The sequence below is a fragment of the Stylophora pistillata genome, unplaced genomic scaffold (genome assembly GCF_964205215.1).
Source record: "Stylophora pistillata unplaced genomic scaffold, jaStyPist1.2 SCAFFOLD_132, whole genome shotgun sequence".
Taxonomy (NCBI): domain Eukaryota; kingdom Metazoa; phylum Cnidaria; class Anthozoa; order Scleractinia; family Pocilloporidae; genus Stylophora; species Stylophora pistillata.
This window is the reverse complement of record NW_028290810.1, coordinates 149,653-175,465: the sequence shown is the minus strand read 5'-3', so window position 1 is coordinate 175,465 and position 25,813 is coordinate 149,653. Positions and strand designations below refer to the sequence as shown.

Genomic DNA, 25,813 nt, shown 5'->3' with positions numbered 1-25,813 from the left:
TTTCAGTTATGTTCGCTATGGAACCCTTATATTTGAGAATGGCACACTTTTTAAAACATTTGACAATTTAATAATAATCATTTGGTCATTACTGTCGAATCTCCTTTTTTTTTTAACATTTTTTCATTAGAATGTTATCAATGGACTTCCCCTGGTAAATTATCCTGATGTCTGCACTGCTGCCCATGTCCATGGAATGGCATTTTGCCAGGAACATTTAGATTTTCTTTCCTCCAGGCATCCAAGTATTCCTTCTGATATTAGAGGCTTTTTAAAACATTGTGGTGTTTTAGGATGCAAGTGCTGTTGAAGGTAAGTGGTGATTTACATTCGGATGTTTACGATTCATTTCTTCATGTCATCAACTTTGCATGAAGGATGAATAGATGTTCCTTAATTTTCTTGTGCAACCATTTTCATCTTTTCCTGCTATACCAAATGAAAAATCAAAAAAATGTTTCGATAAAAGATCCGACATGTTACCCTTTTGATATGTGGGTTGCCAGACAGTGCAAATAATTGCACTTGCTAACTGATAGAAGAGGTTGAGTATCAGATGACTCAAGTTGAAGGTTTCCCAAAGTATTTGTGTGAGCAATCTTCTTAGCTAGAGGGTCATGTTGATATTGGTCAGTACATGTTATTTCACTCATGTCTGGTAATTGCTGTATGCAATTTCAATTCTGGGCAGTGCTTTTTAGCACTACTTCCTTCCAGTTAAAATGCGAGCACTCACTTATTCATATACTTATTCGTATTTTTTACTTCTCACTTGCCGACAATATCACCCTAACCACTGATGAAACTAAAAAGGTAGAATCTGTGGTAGACTCCATTTTGGATACTGCAAGTACACCTGTAGGTCAATCAGCAGTGTTATCCCAAGGTAAACCTATCCCCTAGGCCCTCCATAAGTTTGCCTATTCATTTCCAATTGTGCATATTTAACTTTTTGTACAGCTGAAATGTTTCTGAAATTGTAAAGGCATCACCCATGACAAGTTTGAAAGCAATGCAGCTTTAATTGAAAAAATTTTGTTTTTAGTGTGTCGTTTTTAAGTGCACGACTCCTGTTATCTTTGACTTCTCCCTGAGCCTGTTGATGTCAAACATATTCCACATTGTAGGTTAAGGCAAGTGCACGGCAAAACGCCTTCGAACGGATAGCCGTTAGTGTACGTTTTCGCGTGAGAGGTCACATATGCTACCATACCATGTTTCATTAGCTTTTAGTTACATTTGAAGTGCCAAAAGAAAAAAAACTCATTTTTTCTTGCTCACACAACAGGAAATGAAGAGATTTTATCTCAACCTACCTCGGCTGCATTACTAGCTGACTGTGCAGAGGAAACACCAACATCTTGTAATAAAGAAACTGGTGAAAAAAAACGCCTGCAGAAATGGTCCCGTGGACATTTTTTTATTGTTCGAGGCAGTGGATTTATTGACAAATGGAATCCCCTTTTCCTGAACCTTGGTTAATCTTCTTTCACTATATATATAGCTGTTTTGAAATGTTGCACTTTCCGCTTACATATATATGTATGATTTGAGTCATGTTTCCCCGGACAATTTTCTTTTTAATGATAATATCACCTTTTGCAGGTGCAGATCGATTGTCAAGTTAAAGATAAATAGACGCAAACAGTATCACATTAAAAATGTTGCTACTGCTTTGACTTAATTTGCAGAGTTGATTTGATTCATCTTTGAGCCAGTCAAGCAGAGTTTGCATTTTATGTACTTTAACTCAGGTGTACATTTCTCTTACCTGTACTTATACAGTTAAACATGTAAAATTGGACCTCAGTGTAGGTTTAGCCATGCCTATGATTATTGAAATGAGTCATGAGAATTTTGTTATCTAATATGCTAGACTCTCCATTAAGTTAAACCAGAGGTATCAATTTTATTTAATGTTTTCTTATGAAGGGTTATATATTTATTTCATGCCAACAGGTCGGAGAGTCCATCACAAGCATTTTTGATAATAATTAATTGGCTCTTAATCGTTTTGAAGGCCTTATCACCATCTTCTTGGGGTGATATATACTTGGCATACAACATGTGTCATGTTGATGGCATGAAAGCTGCGTCCAAACCATTGCCACTTAACCACCACCATTTGACAAAATGTGGTCTGGAATAAACAAACTCATAGATAGTTTGCACCTCAAGAACTATAGAGATCCACAGTGCAAGACAAAGTACAATCCAGCCCAACTGAAGGAGGAGTTACCAAATGTTAACACTATGGCAGCAGAGCAGACCTTTGTTTGGCTTTCCCGTTTCTGTAATCATATGTGATTCAACATGTATATTCACTTCTATATTATGCAAACCTCATTACACTTTGCCTTTTCCTTAAAACATGTCTTTAGACAACCAGTTTAATAAGAAAGCTCTGTAAAGATGAGGCAAATTGAAAGCTAATGAAGGAACCAAATTACTATATTGCTAATAGCCCAGTTTCCCTTCATTCTCAAACATGACAAACAGTGATTATCAATAGATAGTTAGGAGAAAAGGTTGTGTGGATGAATGAAGTAATCATGCAAGAGAAAAGAATGCCTTAATCTACTTGTTCTGTGGTAATTTAGAGATAATTTTGGTGAATTGGTATGTGATCGGTATTCACGGGTTTAAAGTGCAATCTTGAGATAAATCCATCTCTCTTATCCCCTTCCACTGCACTCACCATGGATCCTCTTTTGGGACTCTCGTCAACTTTAGACACTTCAAGTGGAAGAACCTGTTTCCTGGACACTGTTGGGAAGGAGCAGTGCACCAAATAATCAAATAGTTTTGGTGGCAATGATTCTTATTATTACTCAGCTCGCGTTTCTACGTAGCTGCCACTTTGCTTAGTATCTGCATGTTATGACCTTGCCTGATTTAACTATGAATCCCACTTGCCATTGTGTGGAAAACAACATTTATTGTCATCATTTATTGTAGACTCATTTCTGCTTTTATATTCCAAATAATGAATATCAGACAAGAAGTTCTGTTAAAGACGAATTGATGTTAAATATTTATTCTTACTTAGATAATGCCATGTACTACTTATGCAAGTACCTAATAAAGTTGTTATTGTTGTTGTATAAAATTTCATCAAACTATTATTCCTTATGATGTCATTTTTCTCCTGCACTAATGATTTTTTATCCGTGTTTTTACAGTTTAGTTAGGGGACCTTTCAAAGGTATAGCCTCGCGGTTCACTTTTTCAAATCTGTTGCGTGTATCATAGGTTTGAGCAGATATGTAGTTGAACAAAATGTTATTAATATCCGACAGTTTTAAAAAGTTATGTTTGCCATAAGATCATACAAAGACTGGGGACTGGGGCGATAAACATAACCCAGGCTGCACGTAGGATTAAAATCTTCCTAAACTTTGAGAACGTAAATAAAGAAATAAATAAAAAACACGAAATAATAAAATACGTCTATATATATATATTATGTGGCAGTTAAAACGTCTGGATGCCAGAACTCATATACACGAAAGCTGGGCGCCTAGGACGTGGCCAGCTAACAAGTTTAGAATTTACATATGTACCCCCCCCCCCAAAAAAGAAAAACTTATACAAAATGATAAAAAAAAAAACTTCTAAAAAAAAAAGCCCTAGTGGCTAGTTCCTAATGTCTTAAAAACTCAACAAAATAACATATGGCTAAGATGAAGTCTTCAACTCATGACTTTCAAAGATCTTGAGTGAACTGCTGACTACAGACTTCTGCATTCTACCTAACACTGCTGTACTCCTTTCTGATCCAACAAGCTCCCTGACGCTCTTCTTGAGGTCTTTCGAGTACCCTCCCAGGATATCGATGATTATGTTGTACTGAACGATATTAAAACCCGGGTACTGTCTCTTGAGCTCTACAAGAAGCGGGGTGTACTTCATGATCTTCTCCTCGTCCAGTGATGGGCTAAGGAATCATAGTTAATTAACATGAACTGCTAGCTCCCAAGAAGATCATGATAAGAGGTTTAGCTTATCCATCTCAGCAAGAGAGTTGAATTTTCAAAGTGAGTAGTATGCAGTGGGGCTAAACATTCCCAGCAGACTCGTATGAGGAACTGCTCTCATTTTAAGCAGGAACCATTAACCATGATCTCTATTCTGAGTAAAATGTGATACATTTTGATTCATTGATGTGAGGCCAGCTGGCAAGAAGTATGCGTCGGGGATTAATTTGATTATTTTCCCTTGCATAGGTGTATTCTTGGGGATCATCAGAGTATGGAGAGGTAAGAAATACAACTTTATTATTGATCAGCATCCTTGCAAGATGTTCCTTTTGATTTTAACCCTTTAACTTAATCCCAAAGTCTGATTGTCAATTCTCCCCTCTAACTGCTACACATCTCCTTGTAAATTAGTGACAAGAACTTTACATTAGATCAAGACAGCAATTTCTACATGATAAGTTTGAGTATCTCACAACCTGTTTACTGGGTAATAATTTATATGGATATTATAGGGACTTGAAGGATAAAAAGGCAGAGCCCTACCAGAATGCCATTTCTGAGGTGGTAGTTTTCAACTTTGATTACAGCATCTTTGAATCAGATAATGCATTTAGAAATAATTTCCTGATTCACATGATAATTTTTTTTAACAGTGTTGTGTTATTTTGACGAAAGCTTGGCCAAGGAGACACACTGCAACAGACAAGGCCTGTCTACATTACCGAGCTATTGGACAAATGTATAGCAGTTATGTTTGTACATTATCACTCCATGGCTCTGTCAGGAGATCACCGGTTGTGGTCGTGGGGATGGGGAGACCATGGACAGTTAGGAGTGGGTAGCATTGAAGATCCACTCCTCCCAACACATGTGCAAGCACTTGATCAGTATCAAGTGACCAAACTAGATCCTGGGTATTCACACAGTGCAGTACTTACAGCTCAGGTTGGTTTTGGTTTGTGTCAAAGTAAATTCAATCTGCACCTGAATACCATAAATCCTATAATAAGCCTTCCCGGAGGGGGAGGGGGGGAGCTTATTTATTCCACGGACTTTGGGGGGGAGGTTGGCTTAGAGGGAGGCTTATTAATTTAAAGTGGAAAAACTTAATTTAAAGAGGAAAAACTAAATAAGTATCACTTCTTTTTGAAGAAATGAAACACAGAGTGCTAGAAATATTCTTCAGCACACAAACTGATGGCCATGGTTAACCATGTCTCCCACCTAGTGAGTTTTGTGCACTGACCAAATATTATATTTTGACCTAAGTTTTACTAAGCTGGGTTATGAGACAAAAGAATGTTGCTATGAAAGAACTTGTTAAGGCCCACATCAAGGAAGAGCCATACACTTGAATGAACCATTTTTGTGACATTAAAAATTCAAACTTGGTTCAGAGGCTTAGGGGAAAAAAAAACAAAAGATATCACATAGAGGTTGGACAATGAATGATGAATTGCTTTTGGTTTATTCCTCCTAGCCTGGGAGTCATGTTAGAATTTTAATATATCAAAAGTGGCCTCACCTATTTATTACTGGAAATGGAAGAGAGGCAATGTTTTCCAACCCTGTTTAAATCATTTCTTTTTTCAGGGACAAATTCCCACATCTGGAGGAGGTATGAACAGTCAAGCAGTTAACAGTCAAACAGTTAACAGAAATTTCCTTCAATTTGTAATTTTGTTTCAAATTGGTTTGTATTGTGGTCATTTTGGAAATGTACAGGCTGCAAGGGATTTTTTAGAAATTTGAACTTTGGAGATTAACAGGGGAAGGGCAATTGGGCAAAACCCTATGTTGAATTTTAAGCAGTGTTATAATTCGATACTCTCCCAGTGATCAGCTGGTATTATTTGATCTCAAGTTTATTTTATGGTTTAGGCTGAATATAAAATACAAATCCATGTAGTTGGACACTTTTTGTCTCTACATACTTTGTCCTGTCCAAAACTACCTGGCTCATGTTAATCCTTTAATGATATTTAGGTTAGTTGTTTCTGATTTTGTAAAGACATTTAGGCATGTATCTTGTGGTGTTTGTTTTACTTAGGACTGTATAGTCAGTTAGGACTAGGAAACAACAGTAAGCAGACACTTCCAGTGCCTGTAGTGACTTTAAAGAATGAGAAACTTTACTTGATTTGTTGTGGATCATTTGAAAGTGTAAGTAATTTTGCCAAATTTTCTTACTTTATATTTTAGTCTTTGCACCACTGTTGATACTTTCTTGAGCTGAGGAAAACATTTCTTAAGAGTATTTTCTCTCCAGAACTTCAAAAAGTATTAATATTAAAAAATATTAATAGTAATAGTAAAGTTTTCAGAGTTATGATTAGGTGATGATGAATATTCTGTTTTCAGCTGGCTATCACAGAAGACCAGAAAATTTTCAACTGGGGAAGAAGTCCACACTTCTTTAGATATTGCATGGTGAGTGGGAAAGTTTTGGTTGGTATTTGCTGGCTAAACCAGGTCACCTCACCCAGTGTATTTTTCTATACTCTAGAATTTACCAGTTCTTCCTTTATTGCACTGATTAGATCTTGTGGAGTATGAACAAACAATTAATCTTTGAAACCTGACAAGTTCAAGTGGCTTGGAGGGTTGAGCTCCCTTATAGATATCAATCCATTTCCATTGTGTTGTTTCACATTCCTCATGCTTACAGAGTTCTGGCTTCTCTAACCAGTTCACCCTAGGTGTAGAAAGTACTTTGTCTCCCTTTATTCTGAAAAAAAAAATTGTCAATTATGTCTGTGTGTATGTCTTTCACTGGAGTATTACAGTTACCTTCTATAATCAGATACAGTTCTTAATCTCACCACCCCAAAATCCTATCTTGGTTGCAAATGCAAACTTGGGATTTTACCTTCTGTGAGCCTCTTCACAGGCAGCTGACAGGTCAGGGAAAAATGAAGAGTTCAAGTTGCTCGACATAGAGGTTGCCTCTGAAAGAAGGAGAAAGGAAGTTTTCAAGGCAGTCCACAAATTTGTGGACATGTGTAAATTTAGACATATATATAAACACAGAATTAACCCCGTCTGAAAGGCCCGCACCTCATAGATTGCTGTGAAATTTCAGGAACCCTTGGCAAGGCTGAATTTCTGTCTCACTACCACCTTCAATCTCAAAGGTGACCTATTTACCCCGACATGAAATGATATTGCAAGAATTTTAAAATCCTATGTGGACATGCAGAGTTACACCTTGAATCAGACCGAGGGATGTGGCTATACCAGGGTAAGAAAGCAATTGTCTGGTGGTAAGAAAAGAATATAGGCTCATTCCACAGAAAATTTTTCATAAACAATACTAGAATTTACCTTAATCTAAAACTAATGGTTGCCTGCAGCTCTTGTGCCTAGATGGAGTATATCAATTGTATTGAGTGGTGAAAAAGCAAAAATTAAAAATTCCTACCACTGAAAGGATGCACCATGAGTAGAACATCTTCCTTACCTGGTTCATGTGTATCAGTTCTTGAGTATAACGATAATCCAGTCTAGAAATGAAATATTCAAATAGTTGTTTCAGTATAAATTAAAACAGTGTGACAATATACAGCTTGGTGGTTAATTTGAGTGGTCTAATATATATATTGATTAATATATATATATATATATATATATATATATATATTTTTTTTTTTGTCTTGGGACATACTATATAGTACATGGATCCCACAACTGTACCTGTTTACAACACATTGCAATATCAAAGCCTTCAGCCCAGCCCTTTCCATTCCCCCATCCCCCCCCCCCCCCTATAATATTTTTTTCTGGGTAATTTTCAAATCAATTTTCCTGTTTGGTACCAATCCAGACAAAATCTCAAACATAAATGAGTCAATGTGAGTTTGACCACCAGAATAGATTGAAATAGGGCATATCCAAGACTTAATATACTTCTGTTTCATAGTGAGGGTAAAGGGCAAGTGATGGGAGAATTAGGTTTTGCAGTAAGCCTTATTATCAAAGCATGAATGTTTGGAATTCAGAAATGGATCATTCTTGTCAACAAAAAGCACTAAAAAAGTTTTGGTTTTTGTTACAGGACTTAGGTCTCGCTCAAAGTGCAGCAACTGCTACTACCACTCCTACACCAATGGGTTCACTTGCTCATCAAATTTATAGAATAATGTGCAATAAAGGATATGCTAAGCTAGACTTTTCATCTGTGTTCCAGTTCCTGAAGGAAGATCAACACTGAGATAGTATATTTATGTTAGCTATTTTTTTAGTTGACACAATTTTAATGCGAGGCAATTCTGGAAGAACAGGTTGTTTTGCCATGCTAATTTCTTTGTAAACTAGTTGCTCTAGGTGTGGAGAATGGCAGACAAAAGTACTGTTAAAGGTGACTTGGAGATGTCACGAATGATTAGAAGGTTTTCACTCCCCATGTCTGGAAATTTGGCTTGATGCAAACAGATATACCTTTAATAGAGGCTAAATGGGGCCAAATGGCCTCATTATTTACTATACCATTCATCCATTCATGTCAAAAGCAAAATGAAAGGAAAGTGGTCTTCTGATCAAAGGGTGTCAGCGAGTTGTTAGGTGCTTGCTGTAGTGTAAGTTACAAAAAAATTTCTAAACTTTTACACGGTAAATTTTGGTCCATGTCATCTGTAGTTAACTTCATAAAGACAGACATTGCCATATCTGAGGCCGGTTGAAACAATTGTGCATCAACTTGATGAATTCATTTTGTAACTTAGTCATCCTCAGCGTTACCACTGGTCATTCCAGGTGGTTCAATAATCTTCACCAAGGGATCAGATTAATAATTTCTTTACCGCTCAGCAAACAGTATTATTTTTGCCATTGCACTATTTTGATACAGCATGCCCAATATACCCAAGGTGTCAAGTACATGTATACACAAAGTTACCTGGAGTGGTTGTTTTCAGGATCTACTGAAACAGTTCTTTTTATTGATTAACATTTTGATCATTGCATGACTGCAAGAAGTTGCCACCTCGGTGGTCTATCACTGGCCTTAAGGCATAAGTATTAACCCTTTCACTCCTGAAATCTCAACAGTAACTCTCCTGGATTTTCAAAGGCTGGATAGTACTATTCACTGAATAAATCTCTACTGGGCGGGTAGCAGAGTGTGTTTTGTTAACCCTTCTCCACTGAATTGCGATGTATCTGTTGGATATCGTTTTTCACCGATTGAACAAATAGACTTTGGTTTTAAGGGTAAGGCTTGCTGCTTGGTTTTATGCTGTTTTTTAAACTCCTTGGCAGCCATCCTTTCAAATGTCTGGCAAAAATGTGGAAGCTCTGTGTGAAATCCCATTTAATGCCTGTTAAGGGTTAAAGCAGTTTGTTAGCTCAGCATTGACTATGGAAAACAGCCATTTCAGTGGGTGTTTCCTGTATCAATAAAGATCTAAAAACAGACAGGTAAACTACCAGAAATTTAATTTTGTACCGTTAGTGCAAAACATAAATAAACTGGCAAATTTAATTCTTTAGTTAGTATGAAATGTGATACATAATACTAATTAATATTTTACAATTGTTGAGCACTTTGTTTCATTCTTCACATGCACAGAAATGTGTCCATACCCATCTTGGAGAAAACAAAACAGGACTCTAAAAAAATTGTAATTCAAGAACACCTAGCCCGACTTCAGTATCCGTATTCTCCACATTTCTCTCTTTACATTTCCTTTGATTAGCCATCAAATCTTAGTTTTTTTTTCTTTATTCTCATGATCCTAATGAATGATTTGGCAGTGTCACTGTGTGGAGATATTAGATGCTGATTACTCTTAAGGGTTTGAAAAGTCAACCAAGGGCTTTCTCTGTTTGTTTGGTCCCCCTCTTCCTTTCCCCGTTTGTTTTCATGAAGTTTGCTTGAAAACTACTTCTCTTTCACCATAGCAAACCTTTCAACAATCAACAAAAATGCACATTTGCCTGATTTTCACAGCTACATATGAAGATATATCTTTAAAATTGAGGTTGACACTCAAGCAAGAATACTTGCATTTCCAAGGAGAAACTCATTTTAGATCTTTAAAATTAAGTAAAAAAGGGTTGCTTTTATATTGTTGCATTAACTTTGACAAAATTAATGAAAATACACATTTGAGAGGAAACCTAGAACTATATATTTACATGAATAATTACACTTTATTGAGGCAACAACAACATCATCATCATTTCAAGATCAATTATTAAAACAAATATTGACACTAAAATTATTAGGTACCTTCTTGGAATTCATTCTGTTATGAATTGTATCCTTTTCCATTTTTTTCACAATTGGTACAGATATCAGAGAAATGCCCTTAATATGCAAGCTAAACTTTAATTGCCAATGTAAAACATTAATATACAGATGACATATTACTCAAATTGTTCCCAATTGATGATATAATATGGTAAAATGGTTACAAACAGTTAATAACTGTAACCTTGGTTTGTTACTTGACAAAGCAAATTTTGTCATGTATTCCTTGGATATGTTGGTACTGACAAAATTTCAAAAACAAATAAGTGCGATAGAGAATAAGAGCTGTAGTAGAACAGGAAAAAAAAGATAATGTCCCTCTGTTTCAAATGGGTTTCTTTCTTGTACAACTTAACAGGATTGTGGGACAAAGTATGACAAACTGGCTCTGCTCAAACTGATTGGGTACTTTCAGCCCATGTAGATTTAGCACCTATTGCATATGGTAGTCTACACTTAAGTGCTCTATCAACATTAAAATTGTATGCACTACCATTTCCAAACGCACTCTGCATAATGCTTGTCCTCTTTGCCACACAACCAGCACTAGTAAATACTTTGCTATTGCCCACTGGAACTAGAGATATTTTAGTATATAATCCTTGGTTAACCATTCTGTTCCTTAGTGTAAGCTGGAAGGCCATAAACTACAGGAGATGCTCCTATCAGATTTTTCAGTTTACAAGCTTGTCGCGACTGGCTTAGTACTTGTGGTAATGAGAAACAAGACCCAGATTGAAGCCACTGTTTCAGCAGCAATTCACTGAAGCGATCAATGTCTTTGTCAGTAACATCCCACAAGTTAGCAATGATGGCTGGGCTGAAAGTGAATACATTATAAATAGATTACATGCTACATATCTATACAGTGAACCATAGAGTAGAGCTATGGTCTTTGAAGAATAACTAGTTCCTTGAGGGTCTGGTCCAAGAAAAGGGAGTGCCCAACCTATAAGGAAAGCAAAGTTATACGAGTTTCCCAACGACAAAGGTCAATAGCAGTTGACATTTGGGTTCAAATCAGGACTTGACACTAATGATAGCCAACTAGCCACACACTTGTAGAAATTCAGTTTTGACCAGTGTTTTTCGATTTCCACTAGCCAGTGTAGCTAGTAAACAAACTGAAATTGTCATAACATCTAAGTTGTGACTGGCCACTTGGCTAGTAAGTTGAAAAGTTAGTGTTGAGCTCTGTCAAATAGAGCCAGAGGGTTCAATAAAAGCTGGTTATCAGCTGTCTATCACTGCCCATGAGTCCTCTTACTGCTGTCTATTGAGCCTGCGAGCTCGCTCTCATATTTAAGTCTTGCCTTAGGACCCCTTTTCCAAGGACAGCTACCCACTACTATATCAACAGCTGCTTAAGCAAAAAGCTGTTGAAACCTGCAATATAGCACGTCAGTAAAAGACTTTGTAAGGGAACTAACACACAAGAAATGAATGCCAAAGACATACCAGCTTGCCAGAAGATAGATTAAGGCCATCCCCCTTGGCTCACACTCTCCACCAGCCTAATGAATTAAAATAGAGTGGTTACTTATATGCCCCATGCCTAGTCTCAACCAACTACACATCTGAACCAGACAATTGGACACTTCCTTTGCCTTTTTTTGGTTTGTCAACAACAATTATGTGATAATGTTTTTCCTTCACGGTCAGGAATAAACTAACCTGTAGTTTTCCCGAACTGCAACCCATAAGCAGAGTAACAGCTCGACAATCCAACCTTTGAATGTCATCACCCTGCAGAAATTCACGCCCAGTGCCATGACCAAAATATCTAGAAAGAATATTGATGCGATGATTAAAGCAACAACAACAAAACTTTCTACTGTAGATACCCTTATCTGAAAATGTTTATCGCATCTAGAACTAATAAGTATGGGATCATGTTTACTGCAGGTGCTCTCCACTGATATATCAGTTGAAAGTCAGTCAACACTTGGGTGACACTTGGTCGATAGTCAGTCGGCACTTGGTTGATGGTTGGTTCACAGCTGGCCGATACTTGGTTGAGACTTGGTCGACAGTTGATGGTCAATATCTTTACCGATACATTGACCGACTGTCAGCCAAATGTCAACCAACATATCGGTCAAATGTTAACTGACTCTCAACAAATAATTATGTCAACCGATGTATTGGTTGAGAGCACCTACAGCAAATATGATCCTTAATATGTGTAACGGTTGTATTATGGACCCAGTTTAGCAGCTAAGCAACTGCAACTCACGCAAGAGCATCAAATGTCATATAAAAAGGGTCATAGATACTGATTTCACTTCTAAAATAAAAGAAAACACCATCTCCCCTGTTTCAGTTGTAATTTGCATATAGTTCAGTCAATGTAGCATAAATCATTACTGGTAGTAACTGATACAGACATATCAGAATGATAATAACATGGGTCATCCAACTTAATTAGTTACAGAAGCAAAATTTCAAGTATGTATAAAAGAAACGCAAAGTATCTTTGTCTCTATCTTAGTCAACTTATTTAACATTCAAGAATCATGATTCTCAGTATTTCAGCACTAACAGCTCTGCAAATATCCAACCTCTATGACCTTTTAAATTCTCTACTTTGTCAATGGCAGGCTTAGAAATCTTCAGGGTTTCAGAACTAGGGTTTATTTTAGAGGTATGCATATCAGAGGGGTGTGAGAGGAAGGTTCTTTTCAAAAACTTTGTAAGAGCCAAATGATAATTCTTTACATTCCCGCTGATCTGCTGTATACATTTCTTGGTAGAGAACTTGTAATGTTTAAAGATGGAAGCTGACATTCTCAAATGGAGGATAATATAACCAGTGCATGACTGTTTTTGTTGGGGAAAGAGAGAGGGGTAAAGTGGAGACTGATGAGAGATAGGAGGCATACCAGAAGCTTGATCTTCTAGACAGAGGGGGCTCATTTAAAAGGAGATTTACTGGAGTGTTTTTAGTTATTCACATGAACAGGTCGTGGACAGTCAAAGCTGACTGGAGACCCTAGAATAGTGCAATGGACTCTGGGTTGAGAGGTCTGGGTTTGAGTACTGGCTGGGTTAGTGTGTTATGTTTGTGGGCAAAACACTTTACTCTCACAGTGCCTCTCTTCACCCAGAAGGACAAATGGCTTCTGCTGAATTTTCAGGGGGGGGGGGGTGAGTGGTAATACTCCTGGTTGGCTGTGTGGGCCAATAGGCCCCTTACTGGAGCCTTTACAATAACTCACATGAACAGGTCATGGTCAGTTAAAGCACTCCTGAACTCTTCCTGTGTGGGAGCCTTTCCTGTGATACCTTGCCATCCATCTTTGCTGCAAGTGACAACAATTATTCATATAAGCTGGATTATACAAGCATTTTGATTGGTTCGTACTTGTGATCTATTAAAAAACAGGTGCAAGAGTAATGTCATCATCAACAACATTTTGCTTTCTTATCCTTTAAAACCATTACATGTTGCCAAAATGCCAAAATCAGTGACACACTTGGCTGGGCTTCCTGTGTCACTTTTTGTTCTTACTACATTTTGATGTCATCTGTGATCTATTACTAAACAGACACACAGCAACATTGAATCTATTTGTTCAGTTTATAATATATTGGTGTTACCTCTACCAACTTGTATAGCCTAGTTTAATATATAGGAAACACAACATCAGGTCTTTCTTCTGTTTCATTTGCTTCAATCGTTTGCTTGTGTTTTGTACCTATCAAACCACTTCTGAAACATTTTCTGGGTGTTGGGTAGGTTATTCTGAGGATTGAGTGCATAGAATGTTTTCTCAGGATCAATCTCAGGCAACTGTCTTTGACACGATAACTATCAAGAAAAATGCAGAAAAAAATATTAACTGACAATGAATATCAAGGTATTAAAAGCTAAGAATCTGGCACAAAAGTTGTGGTGGTAGGCAACCACATTTCAAAAGACCATCATTCTATTCAATCAATTGACAATTTTTCCTGTATGCTTACCTTGGCTAATAGATAATGAAATGACACTTTTTTTGTATCAGATCACAACTTCTTTTCCTAAAATTACAAAACTATTATTGTAAGGGAGAATTATGCTCCAGAAACCAAATGAGCCAGTTCTTTACACAAGGTCTAACCCAAACCATGGTTTACACAATCAGTGGGCATCAGGGTTGATATAATTAATTAAAAAAAAATTTCTTTCCACTGTTGACAGCATAGCAGAGATAAAAATCAATATGGTTCTGGGAGAAAACATGACAGTTCTTTGAGAAACAAGTCAGGTCTTCAAACTTTCAAAGACCTCTTAATGGAATGTGTACCTTAAAGAAAAGAAATTGCAGAGATGGGACCCTTGTCACAGGTTGGTCAAACAGGATGGGTATGCTTTCCCATGGAAGATGCTGAATATCCTATGAATCATAAAATACAGATCAGTTTGATGTATAGATATGCCACAAATTGACTCTGGTTTCAAATATTGTAGAAGAGTATGTCCCAATACTGAATGAGTTGATAAGTAAGATCTGCTACCACAATTTAGGCACACATCTTGCAATTACAGCATATGTGTGCATGCCCATAAATCTACTTTAGTGTCTGAACACCTTGAATATAATGGTGAGCAACCAGTACCCATTACACTAATGTTGCATATGACCACTTTTTAAACTAATATGGAATGTCAGTCCATTACAGATGCCTTTTCCCCCACCCTTGTGTTTGGCTAAGCTTTGATTCCTTGACAGTTCACCAACATCTATTTACAAAGAACCCACATATTGGTTGTTCAGTTGTCAGGTCTTCAGAGCTAGAGCTAGAATACATTTAATGGCTGATTACTAAACAAATGTAAGACCTAAAAAAGCTGGCTCTTACTTTTCCAAGAGTTAGGATTACAGGATGATGAGGAATGTTCTCTGCAGAGTGACCTCCAGACCTGAGAAGGAATTTTGTTGTCATCAATAATTTCTCGAGAGTAGAAGTAATGAAGGTGAGAAAGAAAATTAACCTTTACGTTCCCTTGAACCTGTTTATGCAGCTTTTCTTGTCTGTATCTTCAAATAGCTTGTCAGTGAAGTTCTGAACTTCATCAAGTAGCTGAAACACGCAATGTGAGAGAACATGAAATGAGAGATGATTACTTAAGGGCCAAGGCTGAGGAACCTCCCTTTGTCTCTAGTTGCTAAGACTAAACACATTCTGCTGTCAGGCAATTGACGATGATAAACCAATAGAGTGCAATTTTATCAAACACCAAATAATCAAAACAAAAATAATCACAACAGCTTATTGCAATAGAGGTTGAGAAGAAAAAAACCAGAGGGTTGCTATGTCTAGCAAACACAAGTGGACTAAATTACAATTTAGTTAATGTAAGTAGTTGCTAAATCTGACTTTAGCCCTTCATTAGAGTGAAGGGTTAGCCCTATGCTTTGACAAAAGCAGTGAAATTCCAACTTACTTTAGACACTTGATTATGAATTCTTTTATTGGAACAAAAATTTTCTTGTTCTTACTTTTTCAAAAGAAGGTAAGGTAGCATCCATGGCAGTAATTTCAATCAGTGCTTCAGCAGTTTCTTTTTTTGACAAGCAAAATGACGAATCTATGAGGACCTACAACAAACAAAGGACACTTACTAATAAAAATATTAATAATGACAATGGGATTTAGCTGGCGGCATTCCATGAGGTGGTTCTTCTTGTCCACTGGTTTAAAGTGAAACGTTGAAATGTTGGTTTTTGTGGAGGGAGGAAAACCAAGGAACCTGTATAAAAACCCTTGGAGCAAGGACATACCGACCCACATACCACATATGACACCAGGTCTGGGAATTGAACCTGTGGAACAGCAGGGAGGTGAGTGCTCTTGCCACTCAACCATCCCTAGTTTCCATTCGGTTACTATGCAAGGTTTTGCTACTTCAATTGTCATCTTTGGGTCAAGCACCAAAGAAGATGGCACACAAATCATAACAAAGATTGATGGACAAAACATTTTTCATACAATCTGCCATCCTTATAACTCGGGAAACTCTGATTGATTCATGCACAACATACTTCAAGCAAATGATTATCAAATCGGCATCCACACAGGATTGAAACTTTCTCTTCCAACTCTCTGGCTAAGGATGCTATTGATTCACATTACTCTTCATCAATAGGCTGACCAAGAGGAACTCCTCTCCATCTTCCAAGCCAAGAACCTTCAAGTTTCTCCAAAAGGTTCTAAAGAAATGACCATAATTATTACAATTTAGACTTTCAGTCATGTCATAGGAGAGGATACACATTCATCGCTCGTGAGAGTTGAAATGCTGATCACCTTCATTCTCCTGTCAAGCCTTGTCCTTAGTGTCCACCACTCGGTTGTGTTGTTAATATTCATGCTTTTGATGCTGTCATTCATTATGTCTATAAATTCCTCCAATACACTAGACTGGAACAGCTTTGAGAGATCCATAACAACTTTGTCTCCCTTTACAAAATAAATTGTTTCAGTCAATAGTTAATTAGGTTAATTTACTTCACCAACCCTGTTCTTGTGCTTTTATCATTACTTACAGACTTTCTAGTGGTTAAATGAGAAATTATCTACTAGTAAGCTCAGGTTATCCCCAGTGTTTTGTCAGATATCCAGACAGTTTGCTCAGACGTATTTCTAGTGATCTTCTAGAATAAAGAGGTATTGTGAGAATTCAGTGTTTTACCCAAAAACCCCTTATGGTGACCTTGGACAAAGCTTACACCTGTACTACAGAATCTCAACTGACTGTAAGCTACTACCTCCTCCAACGTAGAGGTTTGAGGTCCACTCTCCCTAAATACAACAACAGAGTAACCGCAATATAACCAAGTTGTTACAAACACATCGACATACAGTGCAATCCTTGTTCTGTGCTTCTCCAGATGTTGTGTTAATCTTAACCACAGCAGGATCACAGTCAGCCCTTATCCTGCAGATCAGCAGTTCTCTGTCCTTGCTTACTGGATGTGTGAAGGTTTCCAAAGTGCAAACAGTCCACTCTAGAAAACAATAATTCTAATTTCTTACCTTGTCAATATCACACTATAGGATTATTGCCAAATTCATTATTTGCTCAACGTAATAAATTAAATTTCAGTTCTACTTGTCAAAGGAACTAAAAATTCATGGCAAATGTAATCATCTATGTGTAGCATGAGCTGAAGAATTGGGAAGAGTCAAATGATGTGGTCTGGTAACAAAATGTTTTTGACAAAGTCATTTTGCTTAAAGAGTTATGTTAAATTAGTGACAATTACATTTCGCTAGAAAAAAATATTCTCCTGTTATAAGAGTCACATTGTTCTACAAACCAATCCTGAGAAAGTGGAACAGTTAAACACTTTCTTTGAAGCTGGTTCGGCTGCATAACACAGCTGAAAGCTCGCTATTGCTTGTAAAATAACTATAATGTACCTTTAAGCATGTTCTGCAATAGGGAAATTTCTTCAGGAGTGAAGAGACCTTGTTTGTATCTCTCAGTTGCACACAAGGAAAACTTCATGATGTTTCGAGTCTTGATCAGGGTGGCCAGTTTTTGGTGAGCAGTATTAGTTGAAGAGTCATCAAGTGACAAGGAGGAAAGACGTTCTGCAAGCTTCACCAGATCTCCTTTGTTTTCCTAACAGACAAAAAGGAAATAACAAAATAAAGAGAAATCTACTTGTAGATTTATTAAGTTCCCTGCTCTGGCATCCCATGTTCTAGTTCCCTGTTATGACATCCCATGTCTTACAGTAGTTCCCTGTTCTGGCATCCATGTTCTAGTTCCCTGTTCTGTAATCCCCTGTTCTGGCAGCCATGTTCTAGTTCCTTGTTTTCGCATTCCATGTAAAGGAGCAGATAAACTTTGAGTCACTTAGTGCCACAGTAATTGGGGATACCAGTAAACACGGACAGTTGTGTACCATGTCTAAGAGGTAAAAGCATCCAAATGAATTTCACAAGGTCATGAAAAATCTCCCTCTTTTGTATACATAACAAATAGAAGTCTATCAAATGCAACAGTAGCTACAAGTACTCACAAGCAAAGGTGTTATCATATATACCAAAGGTTTAGAAAAATCTTTTGCTATTCTCCTAAAATAACAAAATCACAGGGATTGAATTGAAAATATCCCTGGTCACTAGTCAGTGAGGTCATCGTTAATTAATTTGAGTTGAAACTTGAACTTAAATTAACAAAAAGGACGTAAACTTTGCCATTATAGTATAGATGAGTGTTCTACAAACTAGTTCCAAGTTAAGCTTTAGAGGTAAACAATTCCTCTTTGAAATCTTCACTATAGCTAAGATATCTTGCTCTATGGGGACATAAGAAGTTGAAATGAAATTTGTTTATACATTTGCCGTAATTGCATAAAAAAAAAAAAAAAGAAAAAAATTTGAAAAATAACTGTTTTGCTGATTTGGACAAGGCAAATTTACCAATTACCAGTAGATTAATTCAATGTTGAATTCACATCAAGGGAATAAAACAAAAGAAATTAACCCTTCATTTTCAGCACAACTTCATGTTCAACAAACAATTTTTAATATGTTACTTTATTCTCTTTCCTGTTCTGGTAACAGCTTGATGTCTAAGAGTAACAGACAAGGACAGTTAATATTATCCTCAAACAATCAGTCTCATTCTAGTCTGTTTGCCAAACGACAAGCAAAAATTCCATTCGAAGTTGACACCATCATATACTTTCCCTCAATACACCTCAGAGAAATAGCAACAACCTTTGTTGTCCATTCGACCTTAAGGATATGACAAACCACAACTCTTCCTTTTAGACTTGGTAGTTGGTTTTGGTACTTATCCAGAATTCAAAGTAGTGCAAAGTAGCTGCATTCCAACCGGCGGTTACACTTTGCATTTCTACAAGATGCTTGATGGCACTTTTCTTGAACCTTTACATAATTAAGGACACAGCCATATTCTGACTGCCTTTTCCAGAGAAGCTAACAGTAAAGTTATTTCATGCTGTTACTCGTTTGTAACGCTCACTGTGATACACTGTTCCATTGATTTGGCATCGCTTAAAAGACCACACCTTTCCCCAACTTGGTAGTTCTCTTCTTAGTGCCTTCCATTCTGCTTCAGACAGGATCTCTGAATTAATGGCAACTTTTTCCAGTGCCCCGATCACAAAGATCCTCAGTTCAAACTCTTCAGTTTTGGACCTGGAACATCAAATTAATGATAATTAAGTGTTAAAAAGGGGTTAGATGGACACCACAACCTTACATCATGCACAGATATTTACTAAAACTCTTGCAAGCTTGTAATTATATTTATAGGATCAATGCATATGGGTTTGCTCAGAACAATTTGTGTAATAGACATTTCCTTTTCAAAAAAGAGAAAATCCCAATGATATCTCTCTTTGATTTCCACTATTGCTCAAATAGTGCTTTACTGCGAAGGATCGTTCTTATATACGATATCTCTCTTGTAACTCTCTTGTTTAATGATTGTACTATCTGTGATAAAAAGTATTAATTGCACAGATTCTGAAACTTACCTTTTGTAGTGATTTTTTTGGGTGAGTTGAGAATACAGGTTTTGAGCTTCGAAACTGGAGAGCTCTGAAGCCAGCTCTGGCAACTTTTGCATCACAGAAACTCCATCCAGAATCTAAAGAAAATAAAACATTCCTGACCAGTTAAAAATTATACTTCATTAACTTAACATTTTCTCATTCTTATCTGCACGGATATAAACAATGATTATAATTACATGTACCTGTCCATCAATATTCTGTGTACCATGAAATAAATCACGGAAATCTCCATTAAGGTCTTCAAAGAAAAAACAAGAATGACTCCAAAGAGGCCCAAGATCTTCAACACAGTCTCTCAGATGTAACAGTTGATGAACATTATATGTCATAAACTGTGGACCTGCAAAGAGCATATGAAGGGCATTCATATTAACAAAGATTTAGTAATACATAGATAGGTAAAAACGATTGATATAAAAACCCGACGTTTCGGCGACTTCATGACGCCATTATCAAGGGTACAAATGAAAATAAAATTAACAAATGCAAGTTCAAGAGTTACAACTACTTAGAATTAGTTGTAACTCTTGAGCTCGCATTTGTTAATTTTATTTTCATTTGTACCCTTGATAATGGCGTCATGAAGTCGCCGAAACGTCGGGTTTTTATATCGTTTGTTTTTACCTGTTTATGAAGGGCATTCAACTTTTGTTAAACATGCTCATGAAAGTTTGTGTGTATTAAGTAGAAAGATATCTGTTTGAGGATATTCCCACTCAAATCTAACACTCATCCGACTTAACTAAATTTCCAAGGTAACGATAGACAGCGAGAGAATAAAAAATGAAGCAGTCACAAAGCAACATGAGATCTCAGAAAAAAGTTCACAAAGGGAAATTTGCTCAAGATTTCTCAAATTTTGAGAACAAAAAGATTATCATAACATGCATGGAATGGAGCAACCTAACTGTGATATTACAAATACATACCATAGAGAGTAGACGCCTGTGCACAAAATAACTTAAGGCATGAAGCAGAGCTTTCCCTCTCCTGGAGAGAGATAGTTTCTTTCAACAGTCCGTATATTCCTCCAACTAAAAGCATCAGATGAAGAACATACATATCTGGCAGGTACTTCATCAGAAGTGGCACGGCATAGTACAGCAGGAAATTCTTTTTTTCTGATGCTAAGGAAAATCAAGAGATTACAAGATACTGCATCAAAGATTCAATCAAATCAGTGTACAATTCTATGGGGTGCCACTACCACCAAAATTATATTTTTAAAATTATTCAGCCTCTTTTTCATTAACCACTTACTTATACGAATTAACCATACTTGTCACAATATTATTTAGCCCATTTCAAAAATTATTCAGCCTTATTTTCATTAACCACCTACTTTTACGAATTAACCATGCTTGACACAATGTTATTCAGCCCATTTTGAAAATTATTCAGCCTTTTTTTCATGGGGCTTGTTTTTAACTATATCCCAACATAACTTGCGGATGTTGCACGTTCGCTCTCCCAAGCTGCTACCAATTTAATAAGTCTAGCATCACAAGAGTTTCGAGCAACTAACACTACTTCTGATCTACCTCATGTTGATTGTTAGTTCTTTGGTTTCTTTCTCTCTTTTGCAGCCCTTGTGACGGTGAAATGTTTTGCTTGACTTGATGTTCCACGTGAAGTTGTGTTGCTTACAACTGGTGATGGCGCGTTGTGAACTTTTTGGTACGGAGAAAACGCTCGTTTCAACTCAGCTTGAGCTCGATTAGAAGTATTATTTGTTTCTCGAAGCTCTTGTGATGATTGTGGTGCTAGACTTATGAAATTGGTAGCAGCTTGGGAGAGAAAACGTGCAACATCCGCGATCCCTCTACTGTCGGCCATATTGCAATGAAAAGGACATGAAAAGAACTCTGGGATATATTTATAATCCTGCAAGTTATGTTGGGATATAATTTAAAACAGGCCCCATCAAAAAAAGGCTGAATAATTTTCAAAAAGGGGCTGAATAATATTGTGACAAGTATGGTTAATTCGTAAAAGTAGGTGGTTAATGAAAATAAGGCTGAATAATTTTTGAAATGGGCTAAATAATATTGTGGCAAGTATGGTTAATTCGTAAAAGTAAGTGGTTAATGAAAAAAAGGCTGAATAATTTTAAAAATATAATTTTGGCGGTAATGGCACCCCATACAATTCTACACCTTAAGGAAATGTGTGTCATTTCTTTCAAATACACGAGTTTAATTTCTTGAAAGTTCTTCATTTAAGAAAGTTCAAACCTGATGCAAGGAGTCACAATTGAATTAATTTTAGTTGCCTAGGTGGATTCCCCCCTAAAGAAACCCCATTCATGTATATTCAAGTGCAAGGTGTAGTGAATGACATTGTTCAGCATCGAGACAAACTGTATAGATGAAAACTGATATATAACACACACAACCCAGAGGCCCTTTACTAACCTTTCCAATCCTTCTTATCCATAATACTTCTTGGTGTTCTGGTTACCTCACTTATAGGTTTAATAGAAAGAAATTCTTTGTCAACTTCTTCAACTCTGTTCCCAATGAAATAGAGCTTGTCCTTGTTGTCCTGAGAGAACCAGCTATTTAACAACTGTTCCACTACACCTTCACATACACAATGCATGTAATCAATGGCAGTACCACGGATGATGTCAAATGTAGGAATTCCAAATGCCCAGGATAAACCAAGAACTCCCTCAATATCATAACTCTGGGGAGATAAAGGAGAATGAAAAAAACACTCAAGATGAGAAAGAAACCATTCCCTCTGTAATATTAGGGTGTACATGAAAATTCAATATACAATTTTTCATGTTCATCAACATTTGACAACATGGTGCAGTCGACTCTTATATGCTGCAAATACCAATCACCAGCAAATTGTAGTCAACTACAGTCTGATGAATTTAAAGAAGTCAGTTTTTAAACAAAATATGAACTTCAGAGTTTCTCTGTTCATGAAAATGACTAAAGAGACTAGTCCCATCAACTTTAAGGTTAGTTACACGCTCTGGAACAATTTAACAAGTGTTTACTTACTGTTTTGGCACCTTCCTTCCTCCTCCTCAGCACCTCGATGGCCTGCTCGTTGACCTCATTATGCCTTCTGACCTCACCATGACCACTGCTTGAGGAAGCATTGTAGGGATACATGTGGCACTGTCTGTTTCTGCCCTTCTTTCCAATGCCAATGACATGCTGACAGCCTTTCTCTTTACATTTAGAGCACCCACTGTACCCATTAAACTGTTTCATCTGCAGCCACAAGGCCTTTGCAGGGGAATCCAGTGTCACATCGAGCAATATACCTCTAACATTGACCACATCTCCATCCCCCACTGACACCTGCAATCCTGCAAAGCAATATATACTTTTACTTTATCATTCCTATGTAGGAATTAAATTTTGTCTCTGTTTCACACAACCTTGTAGGCTAGGGTGGCCAGAATTCAAGCTTGGTGGTTGAAAAAAAAAAAAAAAAAAAATCAAAAATTAAGTGATGAATTGAAAGTATTATCCGATAGCAAATTATTGTTTACTGTACACTATGTAGGATAAGCCGCACTCACAGATAAGCTGCACCCTGAGTCTGGCAACTCATACATGTATTTTGAGAAAAAGTTTATTGAAAAAAAAAAAGAAAAAGAAAAAGAAATCAAAAGTAAATTCTCGAGAATGATATTTTAAAATGTACTTTCTTGATTTATTTATTGTAAACCCATATAATCTCAGTAACATTGGTTCTGAGAATTTAGTTCACATTCTCCTGGTATGGTTTTCTTGTCACCCAATTAAGATGGAAGTTGTTTACCTAAAATAATAACTACTTCAGAGTTTCATAATTTTTCAAGGCTACAACTCTACCTCTACCATGTGCTGGGTGTTTATTACCTGGATTATATAGAGTCCTCAGAGAAATAGCAATTGGCTGTAAGAATGTTGGAAAATGGGGTTTTCCTTTACCAAACCAAAGTCCTGCAAAAATGCGATTCATCCTGCTGAACCTGTCAATAAAATTGTAAAAGGACAGTGATAAAAATAATCTGTTTTAAACCTTATATTGTACTAAAATAATGACATGCATTGAAAGTAAACGAAAAGGCATCAACTTTGCCTGCATTTGCACCACAGCCACATAGACTTATGACTTGTACATATACCAAAAACTGTATGAATGTAAGTAATCTATTTTTCACCTCTGAAGCGGAGGAAGTTCATTGATCACTAGAAAAACTGGCCATACTCCATAACTTGATGATCGAATAAGTGCAACTCCATCAGTGTTTCCAAGGAGTGAAATATTGCTTGCACTTGCTAAGAAACCACCAGGTCCTAAATGCATATTGTACAGATTACCATCATAGACATCTTGGATTGAACTGCCATCAGAAGTTTCTCTTTTAAACCTGTACTTTAATTTTTCAAGTTGACCTGGACCTGTTTGACAAAAACAGTAAAGTTATGTCAAACCTACATGTACGTGATATATTTGGCTTACAGATTGTATTACATATTGTAGTGATAGCAAAACAATCATCAACATCATGTTGAAGCTGATTGCTTGTGATAAACAATTTTATGACATCTCAACAGATTCCCAGCACCAACATAAGCTGAAATTATAGCAAAAGTTGTCAGAGCACTTCAGTGGTTCTCAGGGATCTCCAGAAGTTCTGGCAACCGGCATAAATCACTGTCTACTTGTCCTGAGCACACCGGCTATTCTGGGAAAATATACATACATTTCGGGGTTTCCACTTGACAAGACAGCAAGTTATCCCTGGCTACTTAAAAAATTTTTCTCTGACTAGTTCAAAGTTTTGAGAGAGCCCTGGGTTCTTAGAGTACTGCATACAACAGAAGTGTACAAAAGAATATAAAGAATATTGTATAACTTACGTGACAAAATTGTATGCAGCTGGTCTTCTATTGGAAGCTCAATGAAAAAAGACTTATCTGATAGAAGTCCACTGCATATCCTACAAACCTCACCATCCTTTGGTTTACCAACAGATATGTAGACTTGACATTTTGGATTAGGGCAACAAAAGTGCTTTTTCATAGGATGCTTCAGATATTGGATGTGGTCTTTGAATTGGCTCAATCCTTTTACTGCATTATTTTCCTTGGGACAGTGCAACTCAAGGAGGACAATGAGATCATTAGTGGCAACCATGGACAGTTTGTGTCGCATAATGAATGCCATTGTAAGAGCTAAACTTTCTCCAACTGTTATTCTGCTATCTTGATACAACAATTCATGTTCTATGCTTTCATCTTTTGTTTCTTCGACACCTGATGCCACTTTTTCCACTTCTATTTCCTCAATTAAACTAGCTAGTTCTTCTGCATATATGTAGGTATCTGGGACTTCCTCCTGCACAGCGTTACTCTCTTCAGGAAATTCTTCATTAGCTGGTATATCTTGCATCAAGCTGACAAATTCATCGAATTTGTGATCAGCAGCATTTTCAGAAATTAAGGAATTATTGCCATCTGATATCAAAAGAAAATTGTAAATAAAATTACTGAATGGCAGATATAGTCTAGGCCATCCTTTAGGTATACAAGAATGTTGGAGTCCTATATAATGATTATTCTTAAACTTTGACATTGATTCTATGGGTTTGCAAGCTAGATCAACAATTAAGCCATTACGTAAAAAACTGTGGAAAAATGTTTAGTTTTCCCAGCTTGTGACTTGAAAGAATAAAAAGGACGCTTACCAAGACAATATTGGTCCGAAAAACTACTGTCACTTTGAATCGTCTGCATACTTTCCAAAATTTCTGTTTCGCTTTGTAGCTCTGATGAGAACGTACTGCCGCGGCTATGATGATTACACGTTTTGTCTTGATCTTGAGAATCCCGTTGATGTGGTGATACCTCGTTGTAACACAACTCATCTTCTTGGTGGCTTTGAATTTTTCGTTTAAGTTTCTTTCTTCGCCAAATAGTTGAACGCGAAGGCTCGCCCTCGGCTTGAAATCTCCACTTTTTAGAGCATGGGCGCTCTGCATCCATGCTTAAGGAGAGAGTACGTGAAGCGCGAATGCGTGA

General features: G+C 36.9%; 3 protein-coding genes and 1 long non-coding RNA gene across 10 annotated transcripts; 1 reads left to right on the top strand and 3 right to left on the bottom strand.

Annotated features, from left to right (window-relative positions):
- The first annotated feature begins 514 nt into the window (after positions 1–514).
- On the top strand, positions 515–3,109 carry LOC148715932 (uncharacterized). The gene is made up of 3 exons (XM_088746249.1): positions 515–886; positions 1,289–1,477; positions 1,960–3,109. Exons 1-3 carry the CDS (start codon positions 652–654, stop codon positions 1,986–1,988), a joined length of 453 nt encoding a protein of 150 aa, XP_088602375.1. The 5' UTR covers positions 515–651; the 3' UTR covers positions 1,989–3,109.
- Positions 3,110–5,824: 2,715 nt separating this feature from the next.
- On the bottom strand, positions 5,825–7,505 carry LOC148715931 (uncharacterized). 3 transcript variants are annotated; one of them, XR_015995759.1, is made up of 4 exons: positions 7,441–7,505; positions 7,305–7,342; positions 6,850–6,928; positions 5,825–6,708 (listed from the first exon to the last, which is right to left on the bottom strand). It is a non-coding gene; the product is annotated as an uncharacterized LOC148715931 (long non-coding RNA). The 3 variants fall into 3 exon arrangements; XR_015995758.1 differs by lacking the exon at positions 7,305–7,342; XR_015995760.1 differs by lacking the exon at positions 7,441–7,505 and having other exon boundaries at positions 7,305–7,375.
- A 1,891-nt stretch (positions 7,506–9,396) lies between these two features.
- LOC148715930 (separin-like) lies at positions 9,397–14,179 on the bottom strand. Its single transcript, XM_088746307.1, has 5 exons — positions 13,929–14,179; positions 13,449–13,532; positions 11,905–12,013; positions 11,689–11,744; positions 9,397–11,050 (listed from the first exon to the last, which is right to left on the bottom strand). Exons 1-5 carry the CDS (start codon positions 13,949–13,951, stop codon positions 10,837–10,839), a joined length of 486 nt encoding a protein of 161 aa, XP_088602433.1. The 5' UTR covers positions 13,952–14,179; the 3' UTR covers positions 9,397–10,836.
- Positions 14,180–14,518: 339 nt separating this feature from the next.
- Positions 14,519–25,782, bottom strand: LOC148715929 (uncharacterized). Of its 5 annotated transcripts, XM_088746277.1 has the most exons (19): positions 25,480–25,779; positions 24,653–25,249; positions 23,950–24,190; positions 23,645–23,757; positions 22,793–23,106; positions 22,190–22,463; positions 20,705–20,902; positions 19,958–20,115; positions 19,737–19,849; positions 19,266–19,395; positions 18,768–18,803; positions 17,641–17,845; positions 17,080–17,225; positions 16,525–16,677; positions 16,260–16,427; positions 15,717–15,815; positions 15,209–15,297; positions 15,076–15,136; positions 14,519–14,609 (listed from the first exon to the last, which is right to left on the bottom strand). In XM_088746277.1, exons 1-15 carry the CDS (start codon positions 25,775–25,777, stop codon positions 16,347–16,349), a joined length of 3,057 nt encoding a protein of 1,018 aa, XP_088602403.1. In that variant the 5' UTR covers positions 25,778–25,779; the 3' UTR covers positions 14,519–14,609; positions 15,076–15,136; positions 15,209–15,297; positions 15,717–15,815; positions 16,260–16,346. The 5 variants fall into 5 exon arrangements, with proteins under 5 accessions (XP_088602403.1, XP_088602405.1, XP_088602407.1 ...); XM_088746279.1 differs by lacking the exons at positions 14,519–14,609; positions 15,076–15,136; positions 15,209–15,297; ... (2 more) ...; positions 16,525–16,677; positions 17,080–17,225 and adding an exon at positions 17,960–18,136 and having other exon boundaries at positions 17,706–17,845; positions 25,480–25,781; XM_088746281.1 differs by lacking the exons at positions 14,519–14,609; positions 15,076–15,136; positions 15,209–15,297; ... (2 more) ...; positions 16,525–16,677; positions 17,080–17,225 and having other exon boundaries at positions 17,707–17,845; positions 19,220–19,395; positions 25,480–25,782.
- Positions 25,783–25,813: the final 31 nt, after the last annotated feature.